This window comes from Lepisosteus platostomus, chromosome 3, assembly GCF_059453375.1.
Source record: "Lepisosteus platostomus isolate fLepPlt1 chromosome 3, fLepPlt1.hap1, whole genome shotgun sequence".
Taxonomy (NCBI): domain Eukaryota; kingdom Metazoa; phylum Chordata; class Actinopteri; order Semionotiformes; family Lepisosteidae; genus Lepisosteus; species Lepisosteus platostomus.
The window spans coordinates 40034033-40061254 of NC_142613.1; the positions used below are offsets into that span (position 1 = coordinate 40034033).

Genomic DNA, 27222 nt, shown 5'->3' on the forward strand with positions numbered 1-27222 from the left:
TCACCACAATGTCTTCTTGGAATTAGAATGTCTGTAACAGGAAATGAGTGCTTTACGCACTCAATCTTGCTCTCTTTCTTACAAAAGTTCTTACCGCAGTGAATTTGCGCCTTTTACCATACCTTCACTATACTGTATCCATCTTTGTCTTGCTTTTACAATACATACAACTGTTACCGTAACTGAATAAGTCTCCTCATGCATTCACTTTTTTATAGTAGACTCTGCTATTGGAATCCCGTGATTTGGTCTAACAAGCTTTCATAATAGTAAGGTGGCAAGCAATTATCGTATACATGGACAGGCCAAACGAAAACAAAAAACTAAAAATAACAGATATGTTAATTATGGCATACAGTATATAACTAATTTGCTTATAATTACTCTGGTTGGACTGTGGTAAAGAAAAATACAGTATATATCATTCTTCTCGGTTTACATAATTGCATAAGCAGAATGATTTTTCCCCCCTGTAACCAGAAAAAAGATTGCCCATGATGTATTATTTTATCCATTATTGAGAAGCAATGTTTTTGGTCCCTCAAAGGAAATATGGGTCTGTGCAATAACTGAACAAAAAAAAACCCATCAACAATTACCTGTTTACAATTACAATGTTTTTCTTAAAAAACGAGAGGAAGTCAACACTATGGCATGCTGTTTATAAAAATATATTAGTAAGTTAGTCTACCCCAAAACATGATGATTGGCTCTTCATTCCAATTTAATATACATTAAAATACTGTATGTCCTTTAAAAAATAAGGAGTTTACTATTTTATTGGGGGCTCACAGTGTTCACTTACATTTGGCTCAGTCAAATGGATAAGGAAAAGGTATAACCAATGACCTCACAGAACTACAGTTGTAGTTCTAAGACAGACATAGAATATCCTATTTCAGCACTTCCTGCTACTCAAGATGTAAGATCCATTCAAATAACTGTGTTCATCAAGGGACCTTGCTTTCAATGACACTTTTAGGATAACTAATTTCTTGCCATTTTCTGTGGGGCACAATATTATATAGCTAGGTGATAAGACGATTTACACAAAGGAGTGCAGCACATATGCTACTGAATAATAAGCCTCGTTTCTGACAGAAAGAAAGCTGATTTCAAGCTGAACCAGAGCTTCAGTCAGACAACATGAATGCAAAACTCTCATTCTTCCAAGACACAAAGCATCTCTTGTAAAACAAAGCACAGTATTTAATTTTAGTTTAGATCAAGTGCTAGCCTCTTAGGGTCTTCCACAAATACTCCAGGGAGGTAACAAATGCATGGATCATGTGTTTTCTGATCAACTAACTGTTATTATGTTGTATTTTTTTTTATCCAAACATTAGTAAGTAAACTTAAATGCAGGGAACAACAAAAACAAAAAGCAACAAAACTTAGGAACTAGGAAATCCAATTAAATTTAGTACTAGATAATGCTCAGTTGTGAAATATGTGTACTGACATGTAACTGCATATGCATTGAACCAAAAGGCAGAAAGGTATAAATTAATGTCAGATTAATTATATCAGATAACAAGTATGCAATACAAATAAAAAAAAAATCTGTTAAAAAATGTAGATTGTGTTAGCACACCATTTGCTGGAATTTAAATAAACTGCATTAGTGAAACCCATGTCATTTTCAAAGAAGTGCTAGGTTTTGCTTTTCACAAAGACTTGTTATTTTCTCTCTGCTGTTATCTTGCCTCTTGTGTTTCTCCTCCTTTTTGATGTTCCATTGAAATTCGTGCATTGAAATCTGCAGATTATCTGTTATTTTTTTTGTTTTAACCCCCGAGATAATCTTATCCTTAATTGTCATTGTGAATGGGTCTTTTTTGGTCAGAGCCATATGAAGCCATAGATAACAGATGAAGTTTCACTTTTTAATTTAGAACAAAATGTGTATTTTGAAAAATAAAACTTTCTAAAGCTTGTAATCATCGTTATATATTTTAAAATAAGTAAAATAACTCAGATAATTCCTTGTGGGCTTTTCATTATCTCCTGTAAATTCCAGTTTTGTCATAACCAAACCTTCTTCATGTATTAAATCAAGATGTGGAAGCTTAGAGAACCTTTCATTAATGAAAAAAAATAATAATAAAAGATTCCTTCAGTTGTTTACTGTTACTTTAGGAACATTCAACTACAAAACTGCCAAGCTAAGAGGTTTATGTTTTTATTAGTATTTTAGGGCACAAGTAGGGCAGTCTAATTTCCTAATTTTCCTAGGGTATTATATAGCTTGATGTTTTAACCATATAAAGGTACTGTTAGAGTTATTTTTCCTGTACAACTTTAGTGTTTTGAAAATATAAACGCATAAGTACTATATCAAGTTGTGTTTCACCAAAAAAGAAGCTCCTGTATAATTATCTGGGCATATCTATCTGCACCTGGGAATTATAATAACAAAACAAACTGTCACATTATATTCCATGGAATGTAAACAAGCATCCGCATACTGCTACTCTATATACTGTAAAAATGACCCAGAAACGTGAAAAACAAACATACAAGTTGTATGTATTATATGATGGTCCAAAGTAATATTGAAGCTATGGTATTACGAAACAGTGTTTTTCCTACTATTCATATAGCTTACATTTCCTATTAACAACAAGATACTGTAAGTGTCCAGGAAGCTTCTTAACTTTATATATTATATATGCCAGAAAAACTTAAATTAATTCTTTAGATTTTTATGGGTTATAGTCCCTCCAAATCTTTTAATTATTGTAACTAAAAATAACTTTAAGGGGAAATATTACTTTTTTCTGCTTTACCTGTTGACAAATGTCTATTTTACTAAACCAATCTATATTTTTGTGTATTAAAATGAATTTTATGGTATAGCATGATCAATCTGTATGCTTAGTATCACTGTATTGTTTACAACAATGACAGCTTTTATTGAAGATCAAACCCACTTCGGGAACCTTTTTTGGGTAACGTTTACAGGTTTTCAAACTTGATATGAAAAAACACTTTAAAATATTCTGTTTTCTGTTGTTAATTAAAGGAAACATATACATAAATGAAATAATGCCCTGTATGTGACAGAAAGTAAAGGTTTCCATGATTCTGATGCGATGCAGAAAACAAGAACCTTATAAGAGCATTGCATTACCTCCTTTGTAGGAAAAGCATGTTGACAATTTTAATCAAAAACTGATCTTGCTCCCTTTCTCAGACTGAGCTGCTCTTGCCTTAGCTAGAAATGGGTTTGAGTTACAGAAATCTACATTAAGTTAACATTAAGTTTCGTAATGCTGTACATGTTCACAAATATGCATGCGATCCCTTTGCAGTAGGCATTTATTTTAAGAAATATCTTTTCCCTTAAGTTTTCCTTGAGGTCTGCTACCTTGGAAACCATACAAACCAAAGGAAAAAAAAAGAAAAGCTCATAAAGGGACCCACCTATAAAAAATGTCAGATGAAGCAGACAGAAGGCCAGTCAGTGAGTTATGGAGTGTGACAAATGTTTCAGTATATGCTATGGTAAGACATGAACGTCAAGCAAGTAATTGAAACAGTAATGATCTGATTACAGAGGCAGAGGGGAAAGCACCGTGTGTGAGCAATGCGTAATGTGGGATGAGAGTAGAGTTTCCACACACTGGCTACTAATGTAAGGTTTACTCACTTCAGCAATAAAAACAAACTGTTAAACTCGCAATAGTCTTATACTGTCAGGAAGTATAAATTATTTTAAAAAGAAAAAAACTCAGCAATTGCTGTAGAAGGTTTGCGCTTTCTCTTTACGGTTTCTTCTTTCCTTATTTTCATTAAAATCTGAAAGTCTGGGTACGCATATGGCAATTTGCTGCCTCCTGAAGTCAATAAAAAGCAACAATTGAGTACTGGCTTTACAGTGCAGCAATTCAAGGTCTATTTTCTCCTTGCGATGTGGTCAGGCCCCTTCATTGCAAATGCACTCCAGATGACAGCCTGGTTCACAGTTATGAACTAAATAAAAGACTTCAGGACAAATTCTCCATCAAACCCGCTACCCAAAATCAACCTCAATGAAGTTTAAGCAAGCAGTGGTCACTGCACATGTAGTCTTGGTTCACATGAGAGAGTAGACAGTGGGTGGGGAGTGTCATAGCAGCAAGACAACAGAATCTTAATGAAGTTAGTAAAACCAAAGTCATTTGAGAAATTTAACAAGATGTGTGCTGACCACATTGAGCGTATAAAACTAGGCCAAAGGTTAAAAAGTGGAATCCTTTTTAATAAGGTCCACTTTAAGATGGCAGGCATGCTTAGTATTATGATACAATGATACTAATTAGTTTTAGATGAGCATTTCCTGAAAGTTGTTATTATTGGCCAAGATGAAAAGATTAACATTGTAATTAGACAGAATTCATATTTGGCTTTAGCCATGAAGAAGTGTAATTAATAGTTACACTATTTCCATGAAAATGTAATATGGAGTAGATGAAGACAGATCTTTTATTTCAGAAGTTACTAATTGCTTTCATTGTAATGCGTCTGCTGGGATGTAACATTACAGATGATAGATAATTTCTCTAACATGAAATGTAAAACTATGTTTAATTTCAATCTAGCAATCAAATAATAAATAAAAAGAAGCAGCTACAAAATTCAAAAATTTTCTTTGGAATGCAGGGGAGTCTGTAGATATCCACTTGCCAAGTGAAGGATCTGCTTCTAAATCACTGAATGATCTAGATATAACACAGTTGCATTGTTACTTCATGTAAAAAGAAGGGCTAAGTTTTGGGTTACACATTTTAGAACTTTTGTACTGGTCATGAAATTTCTAAAGATCTATTTAATTGCTACAATTAAATTTGAATACAATTGCATGTCGCTAGAATATATTGACAAGAACCGTGGAATCGAGAAACCACAGACAATAAATATCTGCAGTACGTCTAATGTGTCTGACCTGAAACATCCAACACTGTAATTTGCAAGATCCTCTTTAAAGTGGTAAGATTAACTTTTAAAATTATTAATTGTCTTCTTTGGAATTGTACCAATGCATCTGTCCCAAATACTACAATGAGCAGTGTAACTACTAAGAAACATCAGTAGAAAACAGGCTTCACTTCTGCTCAAGAAAATAAACTTTATTTGCCTGCCTTGTCTAAGAAAATTAAACAAGGTTAAAAAAGGTTCCACACAGGCATCAGTGCCTGAGCACAACATTCATTGTGGCATTGACTGGAAAAAGGCTTGTCAGAGCAGACGTGATGGTTGGAGTTTCACTGATATGTCTCAATAGCAACACTACATATTGTAGTTTTCAAGGCAATCATGTCTGTTATATGTCATATAAAAGGATCTTTGGTTAATGTGTTTCATGATATTTAGATTGTTGAGGGATAAATACAAATAAATCATGAGAACCAAACTGTAAAATATTAAAAGCACAAAATTAAAAGCATTTTTGATAGCCCAGTTATCAGACGTGTTAGGTGTATGTATAGCAGCCAATCTATATTTGAAACCCTTGTAGGTTACATTCCCATAATACATATATGTCATAAACAACAGTGAAAGGGCATGACACACCAACAGTGATTACCTCACACAACCAATGAGACATTTAACTAAGCTGGTTTCATCTGAATTCTTAATTATGATACTTTGTCACTTAGAATGTTTTTGACAATTTCCTGGTGTATAGTGCAAAAACAACAAACACCCTAAAATAAAGTCAGTATTCTATCACTGAAAATGTTCAAGCACGCAAAAGTGGAAAATGTTTCACTCCAAGGGGTGTATGGTAATATATTTCCCCTTACCTTATATCAAAAATGAGATTAAATTGATTGAGTTGTATAATTCACAATATATTATGAAATGGCCTGTTATTTTTAATGAGTCTCGTGTAATAAAAACATATAATGCTACAAGTTTCAGAAAAAAATACAATATATAAATACCCTTATCATAGATATCAGTCCTTGGAACCAATCTTTCTATACATGTATTTAGTTTGCATAAGGATGTTCGGCAATGGCAATATTTCTCTGAAGATTGTTCTGTGAAATTAGCTCAGCCTTCATGCTTCAACTCACTGAATGTTGAATAGCGGATCCATTTTGCCTCTAGCAGCTGTCTAATTGAACCACCTGTAAATTGAAATAAGCAAACCTTTTCTATGTTATAGTGTTAGGTTTTTGACTCCAGTACAATTACTATCCAATGCATACCAGGCCTTAGAAGATTCATCTCATTATCTAAAAGCTATTTCAGAGAGCTGTGCCAAAATCCCAATGCAACATGTCAAGGATGAGGAAGATATAAACCCTTTGAAAAGTGCAAAGCATGTCCCAGCATGAAGTTAAGCTCCTGCTAATTTATTTGGTACCTTTTTAAAAAAAATTCAATACTGATATTTTTTCATTAAGAACTTTATCATCCCAAGTCACAGTCCAAATGTTGTGTGTTGTTTTTCTCACAGGTTAATTAACAGTTCAGTGAAATAAAAAAATACCCATTCAAGATGCTCATTACATCACAAGCATATTCCTCCTAATGGCAGAAAATTTTAAGAAGTAAAATCAATTATAAACGTTTCTACAACATCTAGTTGTACGTGTTTAGAAAAGGGGTATTGTTATATTAAACTAGCAGAATATGGACAAATTGTATTTGGACATTTAATAGCCACAAGGGAATACCTCAAGACAACATTTGAAGATTGTTTTTTCATTGTGGTGTGCTAGTGCCTAGCTGTTTTTTCCCAAATTTAATGTTTCTATTACAATTAATTACAACTAAATCTAAAAATAAATACCCCCCATGTTTGGTCTTGAAATTGTGTATATGTTCATAGAAATAGATAAATAAAGAGATCTGACTGGAACTACAAGATTAATTTAGCTCTGGGACATATATGAACCTGTATTATTAAAATCTGGAACAGTCTAAGGTTACACAAGATTATAGTGGGTCATTATGAGATCTGAAAGAGAAAAATAATGCATTCTGATTTATATGAGCCTCAAAGTCTTTGCCTTCAGTGTCAGCTACCTCACACATTACTACTTCTACTACTTGGTTAGTGCATTTAGATTAAAATGTCTTAAATTTTCTAATGGAAGAATGCCATACTTATTCAACATTATCATCTTTAAGGTATTTAACAGCCAGTATCTAATTCAGTTTTCTTTAATGCTGAAAGTGAAAGACTTAATTCTGCGGGTGTAATGCCAAGTTTTTTTCAAAAATAAAATATCATGGGGTAATAGATGAACGTTTTAGATTTGCCTTTGTGCTTACACTCATGGCTTAGATACTGTATGACTCAGAATTCTTACAGCAGAATTTCATCTATGCTGGAGTTTGTACTCCTTTTTTTTAAATGAATAATCCATCTTTAACAAAATGCACACCGTTAATCCATCTATACTTCTTGGAAATTATGTACAAACCCTATTTTGGTTGCTTATGATTACACATTAAAACAAATTACCTATTCACTAAAAAAGTGGTTATGATAGCAATAAATACAAAATAGGAATCTGAGCATTATACTTCATGTGTGGGATTTTACCCATTTAAAAAAAATGTACATCAGACATACATTTAAAAATCATTTAAAGGAATAACTTTGATTAAAATATTTATTTTCCCAATTTTCTTAGTAGACATAAATATATTTATATATACTTTTTTTCAAAATAGCTGTTTTTATATAAATAAAGTCTTCATTGGGAAATAAAGTGTCCTCAACAATGCTGCTTTTGTCAACGGCAACCACAGCCCTCCACAACCATGTCCTGGTAGTTCTTTAATATAACTTTTTCATATTCATCAAGGTAGAGCAGAGAAATTGCGCTGAGTTCTGTAGGCACACAGCAGGCCTTGGGAATGTTTGTGTTAACTGAGTTGACTAAAGTTTGCACAATAGCATGATTTGTGGAGTTTAGGTGGTCTGCTAAAGGAAAAGGGCATTCTCCTTGGCAGTAAAAGGCATGATACCCTGGTGGGGCAACTATCCAGTCATTCCACCCAACATCACTGAAGTCCACGTATAGCTCATGTCTTTTGCAGCTGGCTTTAGGCCTCTTCTTCTGTCTTGGCTTGGTTTGCCGTTTCTCCCTTTTATGGAGAACGTGTCCCTTGCCATCATGGCTAAATGTCACTAATAAAGGCCTCATCTGAGGCCATGTTTCCTCATCCTCATGCAAAGACCTGCTGATCCTCACATGCCTCTTTGCTTCCCCCCCTTCATTGTCCAAATGGACAACCTCCACCATAAAACCATGGTTGGTAAGCCCTTCCATGGTCCATCGCATTATAGCAGGGCTCACATCAAAGCTCTCCCATTTGCTCTGGCTGTGTTGCACTAATCTAGTATCCAAAAGTCTCATTATAGGTTCCTTTGAGGAAAAGGCTGGTTTGAGAACTTCATAAATGTTAATGCGATGGTAACCACCACTGCTGTCTGTAATGGCACCTAGGACTTGATCTCGAAAAATCCTCAGTTCTGCAGCAGAGACTATTTCCTCCCCAGGAATGGATGTCAGGTTGAAGAAGAATTTCTGTGTTGTTTTTCCACCGATGCTCAAAAGTGCCTCCAAGGATTCTGGTCAAGAAAGAACATAGTGTTATTTTGTTATAGTGCTGTTATTATGCTGCTGAATACTTTAAGGACATTTATACAAAAAAAAGAGACTGTAGCAACATCAAAATCTATCATTTTTTGTTGATACCTATGGAAATTTTTGTATTTATCTTTTATCATAATATCATGATCAGTACATCATACAATCAGTTCTTTTAAAACATTAATTTACTTTAAACAACTGCATATGGGTTAGCAAACCACAATGATGATCATACAGAACTATTACGTGTATTGTTCTGAAAACTAATTTTAAACTTTTAAGAATCCTACCAATGTAGCTGTCACTACAACCTTAAGTACCATTGGTACAATCACTTAAATGATAGAAAAAACACTCAATGTTTGCTCTAAATAAGGGTAAAACTAGAATGTGTTGCAACTGTGAATTGAGTTGCAAACCTGGACCTACACCTAGCAAGAAGTGACAAATGCAAAATTAAATAACTTAATAACTCTGAACTTTGCAAACTTTTGAAGAGTGTAATTGATTTTAGATTGCAGTTGTCATTCTTTCTACATATAGCAATATAGATATTACATTGCCTGCCTTTTGGAAAAGTTTCACCTTGAGGAAAACCTGAAAATGGCAAAAATTATTTGCCAACAACGAATGGACATTCATTTTAATTTCAGATTATTCACTAGGAAGAGTATAAAGACTCGCTCTCTAAAACAATCCAGAAACATGAAACATGGTGTAACCTACTAAGAGTTCATGTCAGTTTTAAAAGGCATAAAACCCCTACTCAAAACATACTTAGAGGTTGACAGGTCCTAACTGAAAAGAGGTTTTATGAAGTTTGCTATCTGCAATGATAGCAAAGCAAAGATACTTCCAAATACTGAAAACAACAGCCATTTAAGGACTAACTACAATCATGTTCTTACAATTTCTAAATACCCTCATGTAGGGCACTCAGTGGCACCTCAGTGGTGACTTGGCACCTAAACATTTCCTAAACTGTGATTATCTTTATGGCTAATTCTGCACAGCAAACTTTGTATAAGCATTCTTATTTCTCATTGATAACATATTTTTAATATAGAACTTACTCTGCTGTCACATATATCTTAGAAATGAAAACTTGTTGGCCTTATATGTTTAGAGCTTTATGATGGTGTGATAAATACTTTATCAATTTAATGCACAAAGTAATATTCAGATTTCTTGTCCATTACTTTATTGTACATAAATAAGGCACAGCAGAGGAGGAACATAGCTGAAATACAGATTTAAAACCTTTTACGGTTAAAAGTTAGTCCATACCAGAGTCACAGTGCCCCATTGAGCCAGGGCTTATCCTAGTTTCTGTAGCATTAAGTGGAATAACTAAGTGGAACACATAACTCTCCCCCAAGGATGGGACACTGGTTACAGGGATTACCCCCATCAATGCTGGTTCCTATTTATACAGATGGGTAGACTAGAGCAACTGGGGTAAAATACCATCCTCAATGTACAACAGCAGTGTCTATGTGGAAGGACTTGAACCTAAAACCTGCCAGTTAAATGTTTGGGATAGATTATACATTTTAATGTTTAAAACTGATGCTTTCCATTTGAATTGATCAGTGAATTCTCTTTTATAGTTTCTACATCAGTTGGTGACAAAATGTCTCAAAAAAGGAAAATTGGGGATAACTTTAAGTCATCCTTTTTTTGTGTCAGTTAATGGTGCATATTTCACTTTGGCCCAAATTCCTTGATAACTCATACCTCTGTTAAATAAGTTTTGTGATTCAATCCCCCAAGGCCTTACTGTTATCATCTTGCTGCTATTTTCAGACCATAGGTAAGTGTGAGAGTGAAATACACTGGAATGGCAAGGTGCTTCATTAACTTCTATTCATTAACTTATTCTAGAGCAAAACTGTAGTTGTGTGTCTTTAAAAAAGTGGCAAATTGCCATAACAGGTTTGTTGTTCCCTGCCAAGTACATGTCCTTCTAAGACCATTAACACTGCTCTTGGCTGTAGAGAGCACTGCCATGACTAACATCTGGTATTTAAATATTTATGATAAATTACATGCAGAAATGAAGATATTTCAAAAGAGGTGGCTGTGTATCACCAATGACTGAATAAAAGAAGCACCTGCCACACAAAGGTATGGTCTAGAAAAGAATTAACAAACAAAAAATACATTATGTATTTATGTACACATTTAAAATAAATAATTGGTTCCGTGGTCTCAATCCATTGTGTTCCGTTGGCTTCTGTTAAAAGTTTGGTCACATTTATAAAGAAAAATCTGAAATTGTCAAACAAATGCAGCATTAATGTACTGAAATCAAATCAAAGGAAAACTAAGCTGTGTACGCACAATGAGTGAACAACACTCCGGGTACACTGTTGCCTGACCTGAACATTTGATACCCAACAAACCGTTCGTGTAGGAGAAAATTGTTTTTAGAATCTGTACAGAAACAACATTAATAATTCAAGTACCTGTTAGAAGCAAGACTGAGAACCACCCATCGGCTGGTACCAGTCTTATGCAATATGTGAAGAGGTCAGACAGTCAATGTTAAATGTTAAAATATTGGTGCAAGTAATCTCTTTCCTTTGACATTGCTTACTTAAAGTGTGCAAAGTAGCATTGAGATGCCCATTCACTAGTAACCATGATTAAAAAGAATGCATCTGTTAAAGGTTTATGTCATTTTACTATGTAACTAAATAGTTTCCTATAAAACATTATATATCTTTTAGATCAACTTTTCTTCAGAAACGTGCTTTATCAGATAACCTCTTGAATCTAAAAATTTAAAACCTTTAAAATGTCCTTCCACATTTTCTTCTATGCTAAATTACCGATTTTAAATTACTAGAATACATGAAAGGCTAGATACATACAATGAGTATGTATTATCAATCTTTTTACACTAAGACAAATCAAGGGTTGATATTTATATCGAGATATCTAACTCCATCGTTACTTTTAGCACTCGCTGAAACCAGCCGTACATTGCAAACTGTCCATGAATATTTACAAATTTGGATATCACAAGTTACATACCAATTTTCGGTCATTTACAATGTTCAATTTAAGTAAGCAGAGGCTACAAAAGAACATTTCCAGTGAGCGAAAGTAATGTCATACCTGTTGAAGACAAAGCTTGGCATTAAACAGTGTTTTCACTTACAGTCTCACGGCAATAAGGTGGTATTATTAAATCGACACATACAGAAATTACATATAACCCGTTCTGTTTAAAGTGCTTTCGAAATCACCCAAAGTAAATGAAATGTGTTTAAAATAATGTGACATCCATTACCCTAGGTACCTCCTGTCTACGACAAAAAAAGAACTCTTCTTCGGGGAGAAACTCTTACCTTCATGGTGAAAACTCCTAATTGTATTCGCTCTGCTGGCAGACCTTTCCGAATACTGGCCCAGCACTGATCTGGAGCGGTTGGGGTCCTGATCTCCATTCCCTGAATGCATGTGATAGAGGTCCACCATGTACTGCGGGACCACCGCAAGCTTGCTTGGAGTTGGTCTGCGCTTCAGTCCAAACATATTAAGGAGGCGAAGCTCGAATTCGTTAAGAACGTCCTCCGATTGCTGCGTGCTTTGCCGAGACGATTCGCTGAACTTCCTTCGGCCAACCTCCGGAATAAGTCCGACCGAACCTCCGAGCAACACCTGACAGAGCAGCAGCACCATGAGAGCACGGACCCCGGCGACCATGATCAATCTGTGCCGGAGAGAGAAAAGCTGTGTGTCAGTACTTGAGTGTTGTTATCACATGTACGGTATTGATAGTTCAAGTAAAAAATGTTTACCACAAGATATGGCCATGCGAACAGTAAAATGTTTTCTTTCCAGAGGAAGAATTTAAAGCAAGCATGTTAAAAGACATTATACTTTGATGTGAGGAACAAAAACAAATTTTGGAAATGATATTCCCGCTGGCCACGATAAATAAAATGGGAGACTGATAAGAACATAATAAAGGGGCATAGGTTAAACACGCAATAAGGGAGGGGGTATATAAAAGAACACAGTCGATTTAACTAAAAACATAAAACAGTTTAAAAAAATCAAAGGAGATGAATGAGAAGGAGGAAAAGAAGGCAGACAAGAAGGCGCAACTGCGCAAAGATAAGACTCAAAAAATGAAAAGACAGGAATCGTCTTTATAACCTTAAAAAAATTGCAAGAATCATAAAAGAATATAGCGATCAAAAAGATAAATAGCTATGGCGAGTGAAGGGAAAGAACAATACTGAAAAGGAGTGTTACACGTGTGTAGTTGTTGAAGCTGTTTACGTGAAGGTGTTGTGTCTGGAATAGGATTAGATCATAGAGTTACTGAGAGACAGCCACACAGGTGTTAAATCTAACGTGCTTCCACTGGCCACCACAAATCAAAGGCGAAAAACAAAAAGCAAAAACAACTACCTTTAAGAAAGTGGTGATCGACTAAGAAGCACTCTCTGACACGTCCATTGAAACAGTTTCCACATGGAAAAAAAACCCAGAAATATGCGTATATATCCCGAATGCACTCCTTTTTAAAACAGAAGCCAATGCCTTCTGGCTGGATCTTTCGTGGTCATAATCAGCGTCCTTTTTTGACTGCCCTTTTCAACCTTCCTTATAGGTGTTTTCTTTACAAGTGCAGCTCTCAGGATAAAGTCCAGGTAAAATTAAACTCACGATTGATTAGGAAGTACACTGTTGATGGTGGTATATTTACTTCTCTCCATTACGGATCCGATTCCCTGTGGACCAACCAAAGGTGTTTTTTAAGTCTGCAGTTACCTATAAGGAAGTGCTCTGTCCGATCGCTGGTTTTCCTGCTTTGTAGTCCGATATTTTCCACATTACTTAGTGTTATTCCACACAGCTATTCTGCAGAAAACAGAAAGCCTCCACAGTACAGCCCGCCTCTTCTTACACATATTCTCAGCAGCTGTGAAGTCGGCAGGCGAGAAAGAATCGAGTCAGATTACTGATACGAAAATATCACTTGAGATTAACCAGAAAAAATGTAAATACAAATAGGCAAAACCTAATTCCTTAAAGTGTCATCTTTGATAATCATTAAAACAACAGTAAAATTAAAGTTACGGGAATTTTACGGTAGGGTATACTGCCGCTCATTACAAACTACAAAGATAACTTTCGGAGCGTCTCCCCGATTTAGCGTGCAATGGTTCAGTACAATTGATAGAAGCTTTTTTTTTTATGCGTCCTTTTTGTTGCTCAGTGATGTCACTACCACAACCCTGTCAATCATGCGCCAAAGGCACCTCCTGTACTTGTTGGAGTAAATTCTAGTCCTGAAGCTCTACATAAGGTTAAAGAAGTTCTGTATCTGCGAACGGATTTTTAATCTGCTGAATTTTGTCAGTTTAGGAAGTTTTTAAGGCTTGTTATCAAGCAAGACTTTGAAACTGACAAAGACTATGGATATCCCTTCTAGATCCAAATAAACTTCTAAGTTTTTATTAAAAAGTTCAAAATCCTAATCACTTGCGACGTTACACATGGATAATTACCACTTGAGTAAAGCAACTTTACTTTAAATTATAAATACAATATAAAAAATGAAAATGGCAATATCAATTTAGAGAAAATCACACATTGTAATTATATTGCATAAACTGTACTAGATTAAATGTTTCCTAGAATATTCTTAAAGCTATTTTTAATATCACAAAAAAAGCCTATGTATGTTAACTGTAAAGCCAATGTTTAGTGTATAAATATATAAATTCAGTTGTTCTTTTCCAGACCACAACATTTCATTACCGAGAGAAAAGTTCCTTCGAAACTAGGCACAAATTCGAGCAAAACATGGCACAGCAAAACTGCAAAATTATTTTTTATTGAGCACCAAAAGAAAAACATCTGGGTTATAAGAAATCATAACATTAATTTACAGTGTACGAAATAGACTCTTTCCTCGTGGGTGATACGACTGAACATTTACGAAACGGTGTTAAGACTGAGAAATTGTTTTTTTTTTCTGTTGTGTGGTTGTCCCCTGTAAAGAACTATTCGTTATGTTGCGGATTTGTTTTTCGTTTCTGTAAAGTGTTAAAAACTCAACAAAGTTAACATATATAGACGTTTGCAACGCTGTTTACAGGGAGTTTCAAAATTGTAAGAATCTGAAAGGAAATGTCAAAATTAGATACAGTGCGCCAACTTGTGGAGAGATTTAAAAAGTGTGATCACATGTGTATTAAACAAAGATTCATTGTATATTTTTCTCAGATAAAAAACTAAAATAATTTGAGTCTCGGATTACACAAATCGGATTATCCTCGGAACTGCTACTGCTTCGTCACCCGATCCTCCCCCCCAACATGGACGTTTAGAATACCGGTAGTTAGCAAAAGCTTGTTAAAACTGACCAAGGAAAGCACATGCATGCATACCTTTACATATTTAAATTACTGCAGTCACAGAAACATCAAGAGGAATAACAACGATGTATTAGAGCTTTAAAGTTTATTGACTTTGAATTCAAATTCTTTAAAATTGACCAAATAACGAATGTATTAGCAAACTGTAATAAAATACAGTAAACATACCTCAAGAGCACCCATACTTATTTAAGTAAAAGGTTTTAAGAATGGATAAGAGCAATACAGACAGGTAATACACACTTAACTAAAACGCGCAGAATAAAGACAGGCTGTGAAGTTAATTCAGCTGCTTTACCTACGTTAAGGAAACTGTGAACCACTGGACCAGAATCGGTACATTTAATCAAGATCTTCTCTTAGAGAAATGGAAAGATCTCCTCTCCTTTCCTTTCAGTCACAAATGAATAAAAAGTACCATTTGGGCAAAACATAGGCCTACCTAATGGCAGAACTAATCATTTTCAGGGAGATACAATTTGACTGTTAAGATGAAAACCGTCTGACTGCTTAGTTTGCATTTAAAGGATTCAAATTTTGAAACCTATTTTTCTTTTAAAATTAGGTTTTGTGACCTAGCCAGTCACCATCAACTACTAAAAACAACTTCTGACGCCGGTATTACTTCACTTTTTATGTAACTTTATTCAGAACCTCTTTTAAATGGAAGCAGAGAAAAAAAAATATATAAATGTAGTTATGTTTTGGTCTGTAATCATATCTACTTTACAATTCAGAAAAACGATTTACAGAGGCTGTTAAGATAAGATTAAATTGTCAATTGCTAATTTAAAACTTTTATCAGGTAAAATAAGATATTCAGACCCAATAGTTTGATTTCGGGAGTTCTTGATTATTACAGTATTAATAAAATAATCAATCTTGATCGATCCGGTTTTATCCGTGATAAACGCTAACTATGCGATATTATGTATTTAGAAGTAGGTTAACTTGTTAAAAATTGTTAATCTAAATTAATTCAAAACGTTACATTGTATGAATTACCTGCATCCACACTCATCCACTATCATATCTTCGTAATGCCTTAATACAACATTGTCGTTGTTATCATAGTACAGCATTGAAATAGGAGACAATTTAATAGGAACACAGCAAGGTTGAGGGGTACCATTTGGGTCGAAGGAATGGAGTAGAGTTTGTAAAATTGCGTGGTTAGTACCATTAAGACTTTCACTTAAGGGAAATGGGCATTCTCCATGACAATAATTAGCCATGTACCCCTGAGGAGCAATTATCCAATCTTGCCAACCTACATCCTTGAAATCAATGTACAGTCGCCTTGGTTTACAAATGTTGCTAGGAGTTACAGGCAGATAATAGGCACTTCTTTTTATTCTAGATCTGCACTGATGGGGGTTCAAAGAAACAACGACCAGAGTCGTGTAAAACTGAGGTAGAGTTCCAATAAAATTATGCCCAATGTCATTTCCTGAATTCGGTAATTTAAAAGGGTCCATGCCGTTGCTTGGATCACTGGGATGAATAGCAAGAACAAGCCCATAGTTTTTATCGGATTTTCTCCAGGCCTCTGCGACAGCCGTCAAGTCCAACGTGATGGATCCAGGAACAAGTTGAAAAGACTGTGACAGCAGCAGCTTCCGATTGGACTCGCGCGACATTCCTTTCAATGCTGTCTTCTGAACTTTGTATAGTGAGATAATGAATATGGGTGGATTTATCGAGAATCGACGTAAATTCTGGTTGAATTTTATTTCCAGTTGAGCCAACGTGAGCTTCTCAACCTCTTCAAGCACAGAAACATTGAAGTAAATGTGCTTTTCTACACACGTTGAACACTGTCGGCTTGATCCAGAAGTCACTCTACCTACAAAAAAAAACAAAACAACGTTTATCAGCGTAAACTGCAGCAAAACCTACAATTATCAAAGTCATGTTAAAATGATTAATGAAATCCCTCAAAAGACTCTTACATAGATAGGGTAATAAATATGAACATATCAAAATTAAACAACTATTAAAAGTTTTTTGAAACAATAACGTCGATCTTTTAAATAAGGAATGACGAAAATAGTAAACATAATACAGTGCAGGTTGTACGACATTCACATTGCAACAAGAAGTGCGAAAATACCTTGGTCCTGAATAAATCGCACGATATTTCCACGGACATCGAATTCTGATATCCTGCAAGAATCATTTTCTGCTTCAAGGGATGGCTTGGAGCTCGTCTTTGTCTTGAACATTTTCCACAATAAGGAAGGTACTGATAAATTGTCTGAAGGCTTTGGGCGGCTAGAAAGACCCAATGAATTCAGAAACCACCTTTCTTGTTTTCTCAAATCTTCAGACTTGCCTCCGTAGCAAAAACCAAGAAAGAACGTAAGAACTATAGCTTTTAAAATTACAACGTACATACTGTATTTCTTAAGGTTTCTTTAAACCGAATGAGGTTATGAAAAAAAAACAGTTAACTGTTTCACCCATGTGTTCCCGATAAAAACTAAGTCAAACCAACGGCGTTTGCAGGAGATTGATTAAGAGGTGTTAATTGCAGGATAAAATCTTGTGTTCTATTGGCTATATTCAATTGTCAATCAGTAGTCCTACAATGTACAACGGGAGGAGAACGCACACCTCGGGGTTTACAAAAAGCTGTGAACATGCAAGTGGAATCTAATTAACTCCCCCTTTGTGCTAGTGGAGCACTTTTGTTCTCAACTGAAACTCCAGCGGGAGTTTTTTTCAGTAACAAGATAATGTAAAATACTGTGGGAATGGCTGTGTTTTTGTAAGGTTGTAGGCCTATTACCCGAACAAACCCGCTACTAGCCACATTAAGTTCCGGTAAGATGTAGCTCCGGATAAAGCAATAGGGTGTGTAAAATAGCGCTTTGGACCACGGAATCTAGTTCATGTGACAATGGGTCATATTTAAATAATTACAGGCTAAAAATGGCTAGGTTTGAAATTGCCCTGCTTTGAAAAGTCGAGGTCTTAATTCTCTTCCTCCTGCTACTGCTGAATGTGTCGACACAGTAAATATAGTCTATATTTCTTAATTTTGCATAGAACTCATGTTTCCATATTCACGTTCATCAAATACTAGCCTTTTATTTTTGAAAGTCAAACCCCAACGTAGGAGGGATGTACTATTACTATTTGGGTACGTTGGGTACTCTTTGTACGTTGGGTACAAAGAGTTTTAGATTCGCACTGTTGATTGCAATTTGTATGCTTATCCTTCATCTTGTAAGCGTTAGTAATGCTAATAATTGTTAATCTTCATGTTTATGCAACAGATGTATTAACATTTACATGTTTGATAGCTTTAGGAATACCAATTATACGGAGTTTGTCGTCGTAGGTCATCTTTAAATTGTAGACTTAATTTAATAAACACTGCATATTAATAGGGTTTTTATTCTGCCTAGGTTGATGAATGAAATGGTCGGGGAAATTTGTTGTTTAAGCTACGGGTGTGTCTGGAGAAGGTGTTAACGTTTTAAGTGAGTAGTTCCTTATTTATTAATAGGAGGTCTAGCATATGCTTATTAAATATCCTCTATTTTTTAAACTTGTATGCTTCAAGATGTCAACACTTGACAACTTAAAAAGCCTCTTTTCAAGAACTTTATGTAAGTTTATTTCTCCTCCTGGTATTTTAAATGTGTTTAATTTATCCATTTGTGTCCCTGCTTACATAACTTGGATTTATCTGTGGGACAAATTTGTTCTGAGCCACCAATTCTTTATTAATTTCAAATCATTCCTGTCCCAATGCACTTTTTATGCTGCTTTATATCTGATGCTACATAATGTTGTTTATAAAACCTTTGACAACAGTAGTAAGGCTTATAGATCTATTGCTCCACTCACAGAGCTGTTTTTAGTGAGTTACATTAATCAGATTTGCTGCACTTTTATATTGATGCTGACATGTATTTAAAAAAATTAATGTAGACCAGCAGCTACAAAATGCCATTTCTCCATGTGCAATGCTTGTGTTTCTGTTGAGGGTGAAATAACCAGCACATCCATTTTTAATGTGATTTTCTTATTTTTCTAATACCATTATTCAAATATTATTCCTTCAAAACTAATTGATATTAGATGTTGGTCTAATGGAGTCAAGTCTGCATCTAATATACAGTACATATGACACAAACAGGACAAATTTCAAAATCTGAAAGCTCTCAGCATGCCTTGCCAAGCTTTTAAGTGCAGGAAAAAAAAGATGCTTGATTTTTTTTCCATGCTGCTTGAACTAACAGCATAGCAGCAGATAAGATCAGTTATGTGTGCTGGGGTAGAATTTTACATTAACAGGGTCATATAATCAATGCTTGTGTTGACAATAATAGATTTGAGGAGCACGTTTTCACAAAACTCAAACTGCTGCACGAATGTAATACACAGATGTAAAGAGAAAATAAGCATGGTAAATCCAGAGCTAAACTAAGTTAAACTACTTTTAAAGATGCAGTGAAAAGAAAGGTCTTTAAGCAAGTTTTAACATTTTCAGCATTCACCGGGCCTCAAAAGAAATGTAGCTGTGCATTTCACAGACATGGTGCTGCACACAAGAAGGCACTATTAAGCATTGTGCAGAGCCTTGCTTATTCTAGTAAAACACTTGGACAACACTTTGGAAGTAAGTCCTTAAAAATATGTTTGAGGTAGATTAAAGCCTTATATGTGAAAAGATGAACATTGCTATAAAATTGTATGCGTAAAAAAGTCATGTAGGCTTTGTAATTGGTCTCAATATATTTACACATTTCTGAGTTTCAGGAGTATCATTGTTCAGGGGTGTTTCCTGAAATGTAACCTCTGCAGGATGAAAAAACACTCATTTTTGGGAGTGTCTGCTATTCTGTCGTTATCCTTGTGAATTGATCAATTTGTAAGAGCCGTTACTCAGAAGCACTGGCCTACAAGCTGAGGTGTGGTTGTGTTCTTTCTGTAGAATTTCCTGGTGACGTTATCTTTGAAGTAGGTGATTTGACACTGGTGATTGATTGGGCGGGGGGGGGGAGTTAAAAGTGGGCAATAATGGTTACTGTCTTTACATACACCGATTATCACATTAATTATCATAGTTCAGTGCTAATAGCCCGTAACCTTCCTTAGTTTTCATTCACCACTTCTTACAAAATGCTTAATTATTTTGTCTGCCTCAATTATCATTTTGTCATATTATTGGGGAGAGAACATTACTTCAATGCTTTCTGCAAGGAATTGCACCTTTACAACTACTGCACAACTGGGAATATACTGTACAAGAGTGCTGAATTATTTTGTTTTGGGTCTAGAATTTCATGGAAATTACCCACTTCAGATGGGATGTTATTCATACCTACAGTACCACCCGGAATAATTCAAGATTAATTTAATATAACAATCTGCTTGATTGTTCCTAAATCTTTTTAGCGTTGCTAGTAGTGCTATTTTTTACTAAATATATTATTCAAACCTAAAATAAAATCTCAGTTATATCATCCTTGTTTAAAAGAAAGGAAGGAAAGCATTTTTGATCATATAAAAAGTCGAATTGGTAAAATAGTGTTACACTATTGGAAATACATTTTCAGCTTTAGAACAAAAACTGTTCTCAACATTTGCAAAAGATTGTATCAGTAGTATTTTATTTTTTTATAGTCCACACAATTTATTTGTATGTATAATATCAATTCAAAAGAGCTATTCAACGGTTGTGAAAAAAGCTTCGTGTTTGGGATTTATTGTTTTTGTGTTTACGAAATAGGTTTCATACAGTTTTAGTTTCAAAAGAGATGGTATATGGACTTTGAGTTCAAAATTTTCCATGAAGACATCTTAATTGGGTAAAGTAAGCAATATTATTTTACCACATGAAATATTCTACAAACTGATAAGATAGACTAAATTGTTTCAATTCTGATACTATTATAAAGGCTTTCATTTTTAAAGTATCACAGGAGTATGTGACAGAGGACATGATTTTAAGCTTCCCACTTACTCAATCCTTTTGGCTGGAAAAGAACAAAAGACATTATGCTTTGAATTCTTCGAAAATTGATAATTATCTTGGGTTCAAGACTGATATTAGATTTGTTTCTACATTTTTATATCTGATGAAGACCATGTATTATGTCACAGTGCATCTAATGGTGAAGAATACACATTACATTCCGGCATCATTCATGAAATTAGTCTTTCTTTCCACCAAAGGTAGGTTTTTAAACCTTGCCTTGCACTGCTTCCACTCAGAGCTGCACTTTCGCTTGGATATTCAGAGAAATGTGGAAAATTAAAATTCACTATGCAAGATCCTTTTAGGTTAGGGTAGTGGTTTCAAAACGTGCAACAATAAAACCCACAGGGCAGTCTGTTGCATGAACCTTGCTAATCATTGCAGTAAGGATGAAGGTCCAAACATCCCGGTTCTAGTAAGTGTTAAACTGAATCATCCATATTGAAACTAAAGAAAGAACATTTTATTGATATGGCAATTGGAAAATGTACAGAAATATCGGCTCAATTTTGTTTTTATGCGGAGAGAGCCAAGAGCCACTTGCTATGTTTTCTGGGTACTGTAGGTTTTCCTTTCAGTTTGTTAGCTTGATACTTTTGCGATTTGCATGTGTTTCTGTGCAAGATAATTCTGCTGAGGGAAGTATTACAGGAATGTATGTGTTAGGATCCTATGAGAGGAATTTCATTAGCCCAAAGCATGGATTGATTCTGGAGTTTAGTCAGAAAATAGGATTTAAAACATGGCCAAATGAAGTAATTTAAAGTTACATGCAGACCTTTAGTTTGACTTGCTTATTTTGTGCATCCACCCTTTTATTTAATGCAAATATTAACTCCAGTTGTTTCATTTTTATTTTCTAGTATTATTTTGGCTGCAACAGAACACCTTTGAAAGATCTTATTTCTTTGAATCAACATGGCTAAATAATGGTATACTTAAATTAATGGTATGGGATAATGTTTATTACACCTTTTTCTTGTGAAAAAAAAACGTGTGTTATATAAGTTACAGAAACAGCCTAATGTTAAGTATTTAGACTGTTAAAGGAATTAAAGCAGAAAAAAAACATTGATTGAAAAAAAGCTACAAGTGAAATCTTACATCATCTTTACTTTAATCCAGTTAATTAAAACTCAAGCACAAGGTTAAAATTAGACTAAAAAGGGGGATATTTTGAGACCAGGCATTTATCTTTATTAAAGGCTTAAGATCTCAAATTGCTTTTTAACTGCACACCAACGCAGATCTTACATGCCAAAATGCAGAGTAGATGCTTGAATAAATGCAAAAACCATAATTACACATGTACCTCAAGATGCTGAAGTTAAAACTTCCAGGACTACAGTTTAACCTTTAGTTGGGTGCAGGTGGAAAATCAATACAAGTTTAAATAACAGTATTGCATTTTCATATTTAAATATGCATTTGTGTCCCAGCCATATAATATTGAGTATCCTCAAATACTGCAGCCTGTGGCCATATTATAAGGGTCAGTTGTATTTGCAACACCCCAGAAAGACCACCAATGTCAACTTAACATATGTAGCTTTTTTTTTTTGGCCTGCTCCATATTTGATGTCCAAAAATATAGTTTTGTATATGGTGTAATCATATGGAGATATGTTGCATATAAAATATGTAACAAAGTTTAAATATAACATGTTCTACTGATGCTGTAGCAATGCGTTTCATTGTAGGTCTTGAGAAAGTTGCATTATAAATGTATTATCATCTTATGTTGCTCATGTAAAGGTGAAATTGGATAAACTAATTTCACGTGGTCATTTCCAAAATTTTCTACAGGGCAATTTGCTCCCAATTTCTAAAAAAATCTCAAACAATATGTAGGTTCAGATAAAGTATATACAGAAAATATTTTCCCTTATATGTATTTACCCAAAAGTTATTTGAGGTGAAGTTTATAGATTTTTGCTCCAGACCTACAATTCACTCCTGATATTGACAATTTTAAAGCTGTGGCTAAGGATCTGCGCCTGTGGCTCAAATCCTGCGGCCTGCCGAGAAAACCTACTCCGTTGGGCCCCTGAGCAAGGCCCAAAGCAGACTGCTAACTGGTTTCTTTGGCAGTTTTTGCTGATATTTACTTCTTTACCCGTGAAAGTGTTCCATTTGAACATTAAAGTTTGAATTAAAAATATTCACTTTTAAAAAAGTGAATATGATGTGTAATTCAACAAAATGAAACATAAATGAAAGGGGTGAATACTTTTGCAAGGCACTGTATATATAAGCTGATATTTGTTGTACAGCTTGTTCCTGTATTTGTTTTTGTGTTAATGTGCTTTACAAATTCATGTAATTAATCTCTTAAACTTATGATTGGCTGGTTTGCTTTTGTCTTTTACCAGATGCTTTTGTGCCTTAGTCTATTACAATTGTAGTAGTAGCAAGTGTTGCAATAGAAATAAGAAATGGTCTGTTTATTTTGCAAATATTGTTTATACTATGTAAATAGGCCAATGCATGTGTTGTGTGAACACCGTTGAAATGCTCATGAAAATGCAAACAATAAATCTTTTTCTAGTCTTCATTTCACTGTTCAATTTGTAATATTCTATACCTATGTTGGCAATAGATTTACATTTTACAGTGTGTCAGTTTGTGATGCAGTAATTAAAATATCTGTTAAATGTTAAATTGATTCAGTGGTAGTGGATATGGTTTTTTTTTGCAAAGAAAATGAAAAATATCGAAGCTCATACTAAAGACATTTGCGGGCTACACAGGAAAGTAATCTAGCTCGCAGTGGCATGTTTTCATTGCATATTTTACTTTTTGGTTTTTATGTAGCATGAGACCACACTTCCCACTATACAGGCTATTAAATAAGGAATTTTGAGTAGTCGGTCATTGATGAACCTCCTGTTGCAATACTACACATAATGTCAAAAAAGGTGAATACTCTCTGCTTCTTAAAATGTTTTCACTCTTTATGACTTTCCCCATGAAGATAATGTGCATTGCTTGGGTATCAGTCCTACTGAAAGGGCATTAGACAACTCAAGTCAGTCACTATAGGACAAAAAGATGTCTACAGAAAGGGAAGGGAACCACAATCTGTTTGTACTAATGAATGCAGCAACTGAGTCAAATTACCTCGTTACATTCTTTCATTTTCATTTAAATATATTTAGAAGAGATTGCAAGCATTTCTGTAATTCTCTCATATTACATATGAATTAAAAATACTATGCCTTTGATTTTTCTCACAAGGATTTAAATAAAGCAGATCAAAGCATTTACAGTCGCATTGCTTTGTGATTTTAATTGGACATTAAATCAAATACAGGTTTCGCAGTGATGTTTCACAGAATAAATGCTCATTACATGATACTTGATAAAGTAGAAAAAACTCTTCTAATACAGTGAATTTAGTTCTACTTACAGTATGTATTTTTCCAGCACCAGTTAGTAACTTCTAGTAGTATATAAAATACACCCCTCTGTTAGACATAAAGGTGGGTTGTTCCATTATTTACAATTTTAGATTAAGCAGGTTATATAACTTGTTGGTGAAAACAATGCATTGATGTGCTCTGTTGTTTCTCTGGTTTTAAATGATGAAATAATTTGTAGTGAGCAAGAAAGTAGTGAAGTGAAGAGGTGTGCTAAATAGTTCATGGTTTTCAGAACAAAATTGGCAATGCTGATTTTTTATACTTTTTCAGATAATTACCCATTAGCAATGTTAATGGTTATGCTCTCCATTTGTTGTATGAACTTTGCTCATAGTTTTGATGTCTGGTTCAATTTAATGAATTTCTCTTTAGATCTTCTACAAAAGGTGCACAGACCAGTTAATTCTAAGATTTGTCTATTACACAGATTGATAGACGATGCTCATAGATGCAGAGATGCACATGGTTTTCTGTTTTTAAAAAAAAAATCTGACTCAGATCTCCAGGAATTACAATAACATTATATTATTAAAGGATTTAAATGTTGAGGACTTTCTGTTACCAATAAAGCCTTCAGTGCTGTGGCTTTCTAGGGGCAGCAGCTTGTACTTATAACCTCAATAAAATATGCTGGGAAATTCCCTATAACTTGCACATGCATTGCCATCTGCTTTAGATAGAATAGTCCTGAAATCAAATATTTCAGTCAAACCGTTTCCAAAACCTTGTTTTGAGAAATTGTCACAATCATGATGCCTAGACAAAACCCAGGGAGTTTGTGTATCAAACGTTCACTATTTTTTTGTCAGGGATTTATTTTGCTGTTACAGCAGTTTAAATGCACCGATCCTCTTTCCCATCCCCATCCACAAAGGCAAGATGTTCCCCACTACATACTTGGTTTCATGTTTCAACAAATCATCTTATCTTTGGTTGCTGCTGTTGTTTGCTTTGTTATGCTAATATTTCAGTTTTAAAACAATTGCATTTTCCAAGGTGTTTCTGCCATTATTTTGATACTATATTGTTTTGGAACAGTGCATTAACATTTCTTTGAAACGGCAAGATGTTTTTTAGCAAAAAACTAGAGTATACATATGCATTATCTGTATGCCTAAATAGGAAAGAATTGGCATGCAATATCAGTTTACTTTATTATTTCAGAAGTGTTTAGGTGAAATTATGTATACTATATGCATCAGTGTAGCAGATAGGGTGGTAGTAGTGGCATAGTGGTTAGCATTCAATCGGGAGCCCTGTGTTCAATTCTCGAGGTGCTGTCTGCATGAGGTTTGTATGTTCTCCCTGTTTTCTATTGAGTTGCCTCTGGGTGCTCTAGTTTCGTGGTACTGGTAGATTAATTGTCTTCTGGTAAACTTGACCCTGGTGTGAGTGTGTTCGTGTTTGTGTATGTGTGATGAACCAGCATCCCATCCATGGTGTCCCCTGCCTTGTGTCTGTCACATGCTAGGATAGGATCCTGTATTGGACAAAGAGGTAAGAACATGGATGCATTTAACAAATAACATTGTATATTGGTTTCATTAGTGGCACCTTTGTTTAAACTGAAGTGAATGGCTAGTGACACTAACTCTTCGCTTTGAGGTTTAAAACCATGCATATTTGCAATCCAATGTACTTCTTATTACATTAACACACTACAGGTTAACATGTATATAGCATACATTTCTATAGTACCTAGGTCCACAAAAGCTTACCTAATGTTTTCCTTATGTTTAGCACAGAGGATATCCACTGAAATGCAAAGCAGGCATTTAGGTATGAGATGTTATGGCAAGTTTGCACTTATTTTATCATAGAGACCATAACTGGCCAGAAAGTGCAATAGTGTGTGTGCTTATTACAGGGTTTAAAAAACTGTCAGCGGGGAACCTTCTCAACCCAGCCTTTAGCAGAAGTCTAGTGTTTTTCATAATCTGAAGGTTGAGATGTAGAATCTTCTGTCCTGGAGGAAATATATTTTCATATTTGTGCCCATTGTGGAGCCCTTTACTCCCTTGATGTAAGTTGATGTGGACTTCTTTGGTATGTACTTTGGTGAAAGGAAGCCTTGATTATAAAGGATAACACCAACTGTGACAGTAGCTTGTGGACATGCTTTCTCTAAACACTACATAAACTGAGACCCCTTCTTGCTAACTTAGCCTATGGCGTGGCAGGATCTATGTATTTGTATCTACTGTATTATGTATACTTTTATTTATACATTTCCCTTTAAAACAGTTTGTTTATTAGTTAACAAGTTTTAGCACAGTTAATGACCATTCTCTTTTTACAAATAAAAAACAAAAAATTAAAACATTAAAATAAAGTGACAGTGAAACAAAGATTAGGTTAACAAAATGTCATGTCATTTGCCAAACCACTTTATACTATAACGTGTCGTGGGATAAACAAAATGTAATGTATAATAATGTTTATATATAAGGTGGTATCGATGTTATCTATGGACGTGGGTGCCACCTTTTACAGGCCTGGCATCCAGTGCTTTGGCCCTACTTTAAAAACTCAGGACTTATCACGCAATTTTTGGTTTGAACTAAATTTAAGCTTGTAAAAGAGGGCAGTATTCTTAGATTTGTGAATATAGGAATATAATATAATTCTTAGATTTGTGGTTAGATATATTTCCAATTTGTGATATCTTCTAAGCAAAAGACACATCGGTGTTGTATTTTGATGCATTTATTTGGAATTATTTCTACCATTTTAGCATAAGTTTAGTTGTGGCCCTGGGTAGGGCCTTTTTGTTTTATTAAAATTGTTTTGCAATCTTT

At 34.7% G+C, this 27222-nt stretch overlaps 2 protein-coding genes across 5 annotated transcripts; both read right to left on the bottom strand.

Annotated features, from left to right (window-relative positions):
• Nucleotides 1-5466: 5466 nt before the first annotated feature.
• LOC148674874 (bone morphogenetic protein 2-like) lies at nucleotides 5467-13811 on the bottom strand. 4 transcript variants are annotated; one of them, XM_088625594.1, is made up of 3 exons: nucleotides 13395-13811; nucleotides 11960-12324; nucleotides 5467-8581 (listed from the first exon to the last, which is right to left on the bottom strand). In XM_088625594.1, the coding sequence occupies exons 2-3, from the start codon at nucleotides 12315-12317 to the stop codon at nucleotides 7740-7742; spliced, it is 1200 nt and encodes a 399-aa protein (XP_088481720.1). In that variant the 5' UTR covers nucleotides 12318-12324; nucleotides 13395-13811; the 3' UTR covers nucleotides 5467-7739. The 4 variants fall into 4 exon arrangements, with proteins under 4 accessions (XP_088481720.1, XP_088481717.1, XP_088481718.1 ...); XM_088625591.1 differs by having other exon boundaries at nucleotides 13290-13811; XM_088625592.1 differs by having other exon boundaries at nucleotides 13032-13810.
• Nucleotides 13812-15077: 1266 nt separating this feature from the next.
• On the bottom strand, nucleotides 15078-17895 carry gdf3 (growth differentiation factor 3). Its single transcript, XM_088625596.1, has 2 exons — nucleotides 17121-17895; nucleotides 15078-16853 (listed from the first exon to the last, which is right to left on the bottom strand). Exons 1-2 carry the CDS (start codon nucleotides 17401-17403, stop codon nucleotides 16009-16011), a joined length of 1128 nt encoding a protein of 375 aa, XP_088481722.1. The 5' UTR covers nucleotides 17404-17895; the 3' UTR covers nucleotides 15078-16008.
• Between the last annotated feature and the right edge of the window lie 9327 nt (nucleotides 17896-27222).

What these genes read in the sequence shown, in the direction of transcription:
- LOC148674874 (XM_088625591.1), bottom strand. Translation starts at nt 13,339, where the DNA reads ATGGAGAGAAGTAAATATACCACCATCAACAGTGTACTTCCTAATCAA. An exon ending in AGTGTACTTCCTAATCAATC is followed by an intron (nt 12,325 to 13,289) that starts GTGAGTTTAATT and finishes TCTCCGGCACAG; the next exon opens with ATTGATCATGGTCGCCGGGG. An exon ending in TAGGAGTTTTCACCATGAAG is followed by an intron (nt 8,582 to 11,959) that starts GTAAGAGTTTCT and finishes TTTCTTGACCAG; the next exon opens with AATCCTTGGAGGCACTTTTG.
- gdf3 (XM_088625596.1), bottom strand. Translation starts at nt 17,403, where the DNA reads ATGTACGTTGTAATTTTAAAAGCTATAGTTCTTACGTTCTTTCTTGGT. An exon ending in GCGATTTATTCAGGACCAAG is followed by an intron (nt 16,854 to 17,120) that starts GTATTTTCGCAC and finishes TTTTTTTTGTAG; the next exon opens with GTAGAGTGACTTCTGGATCA.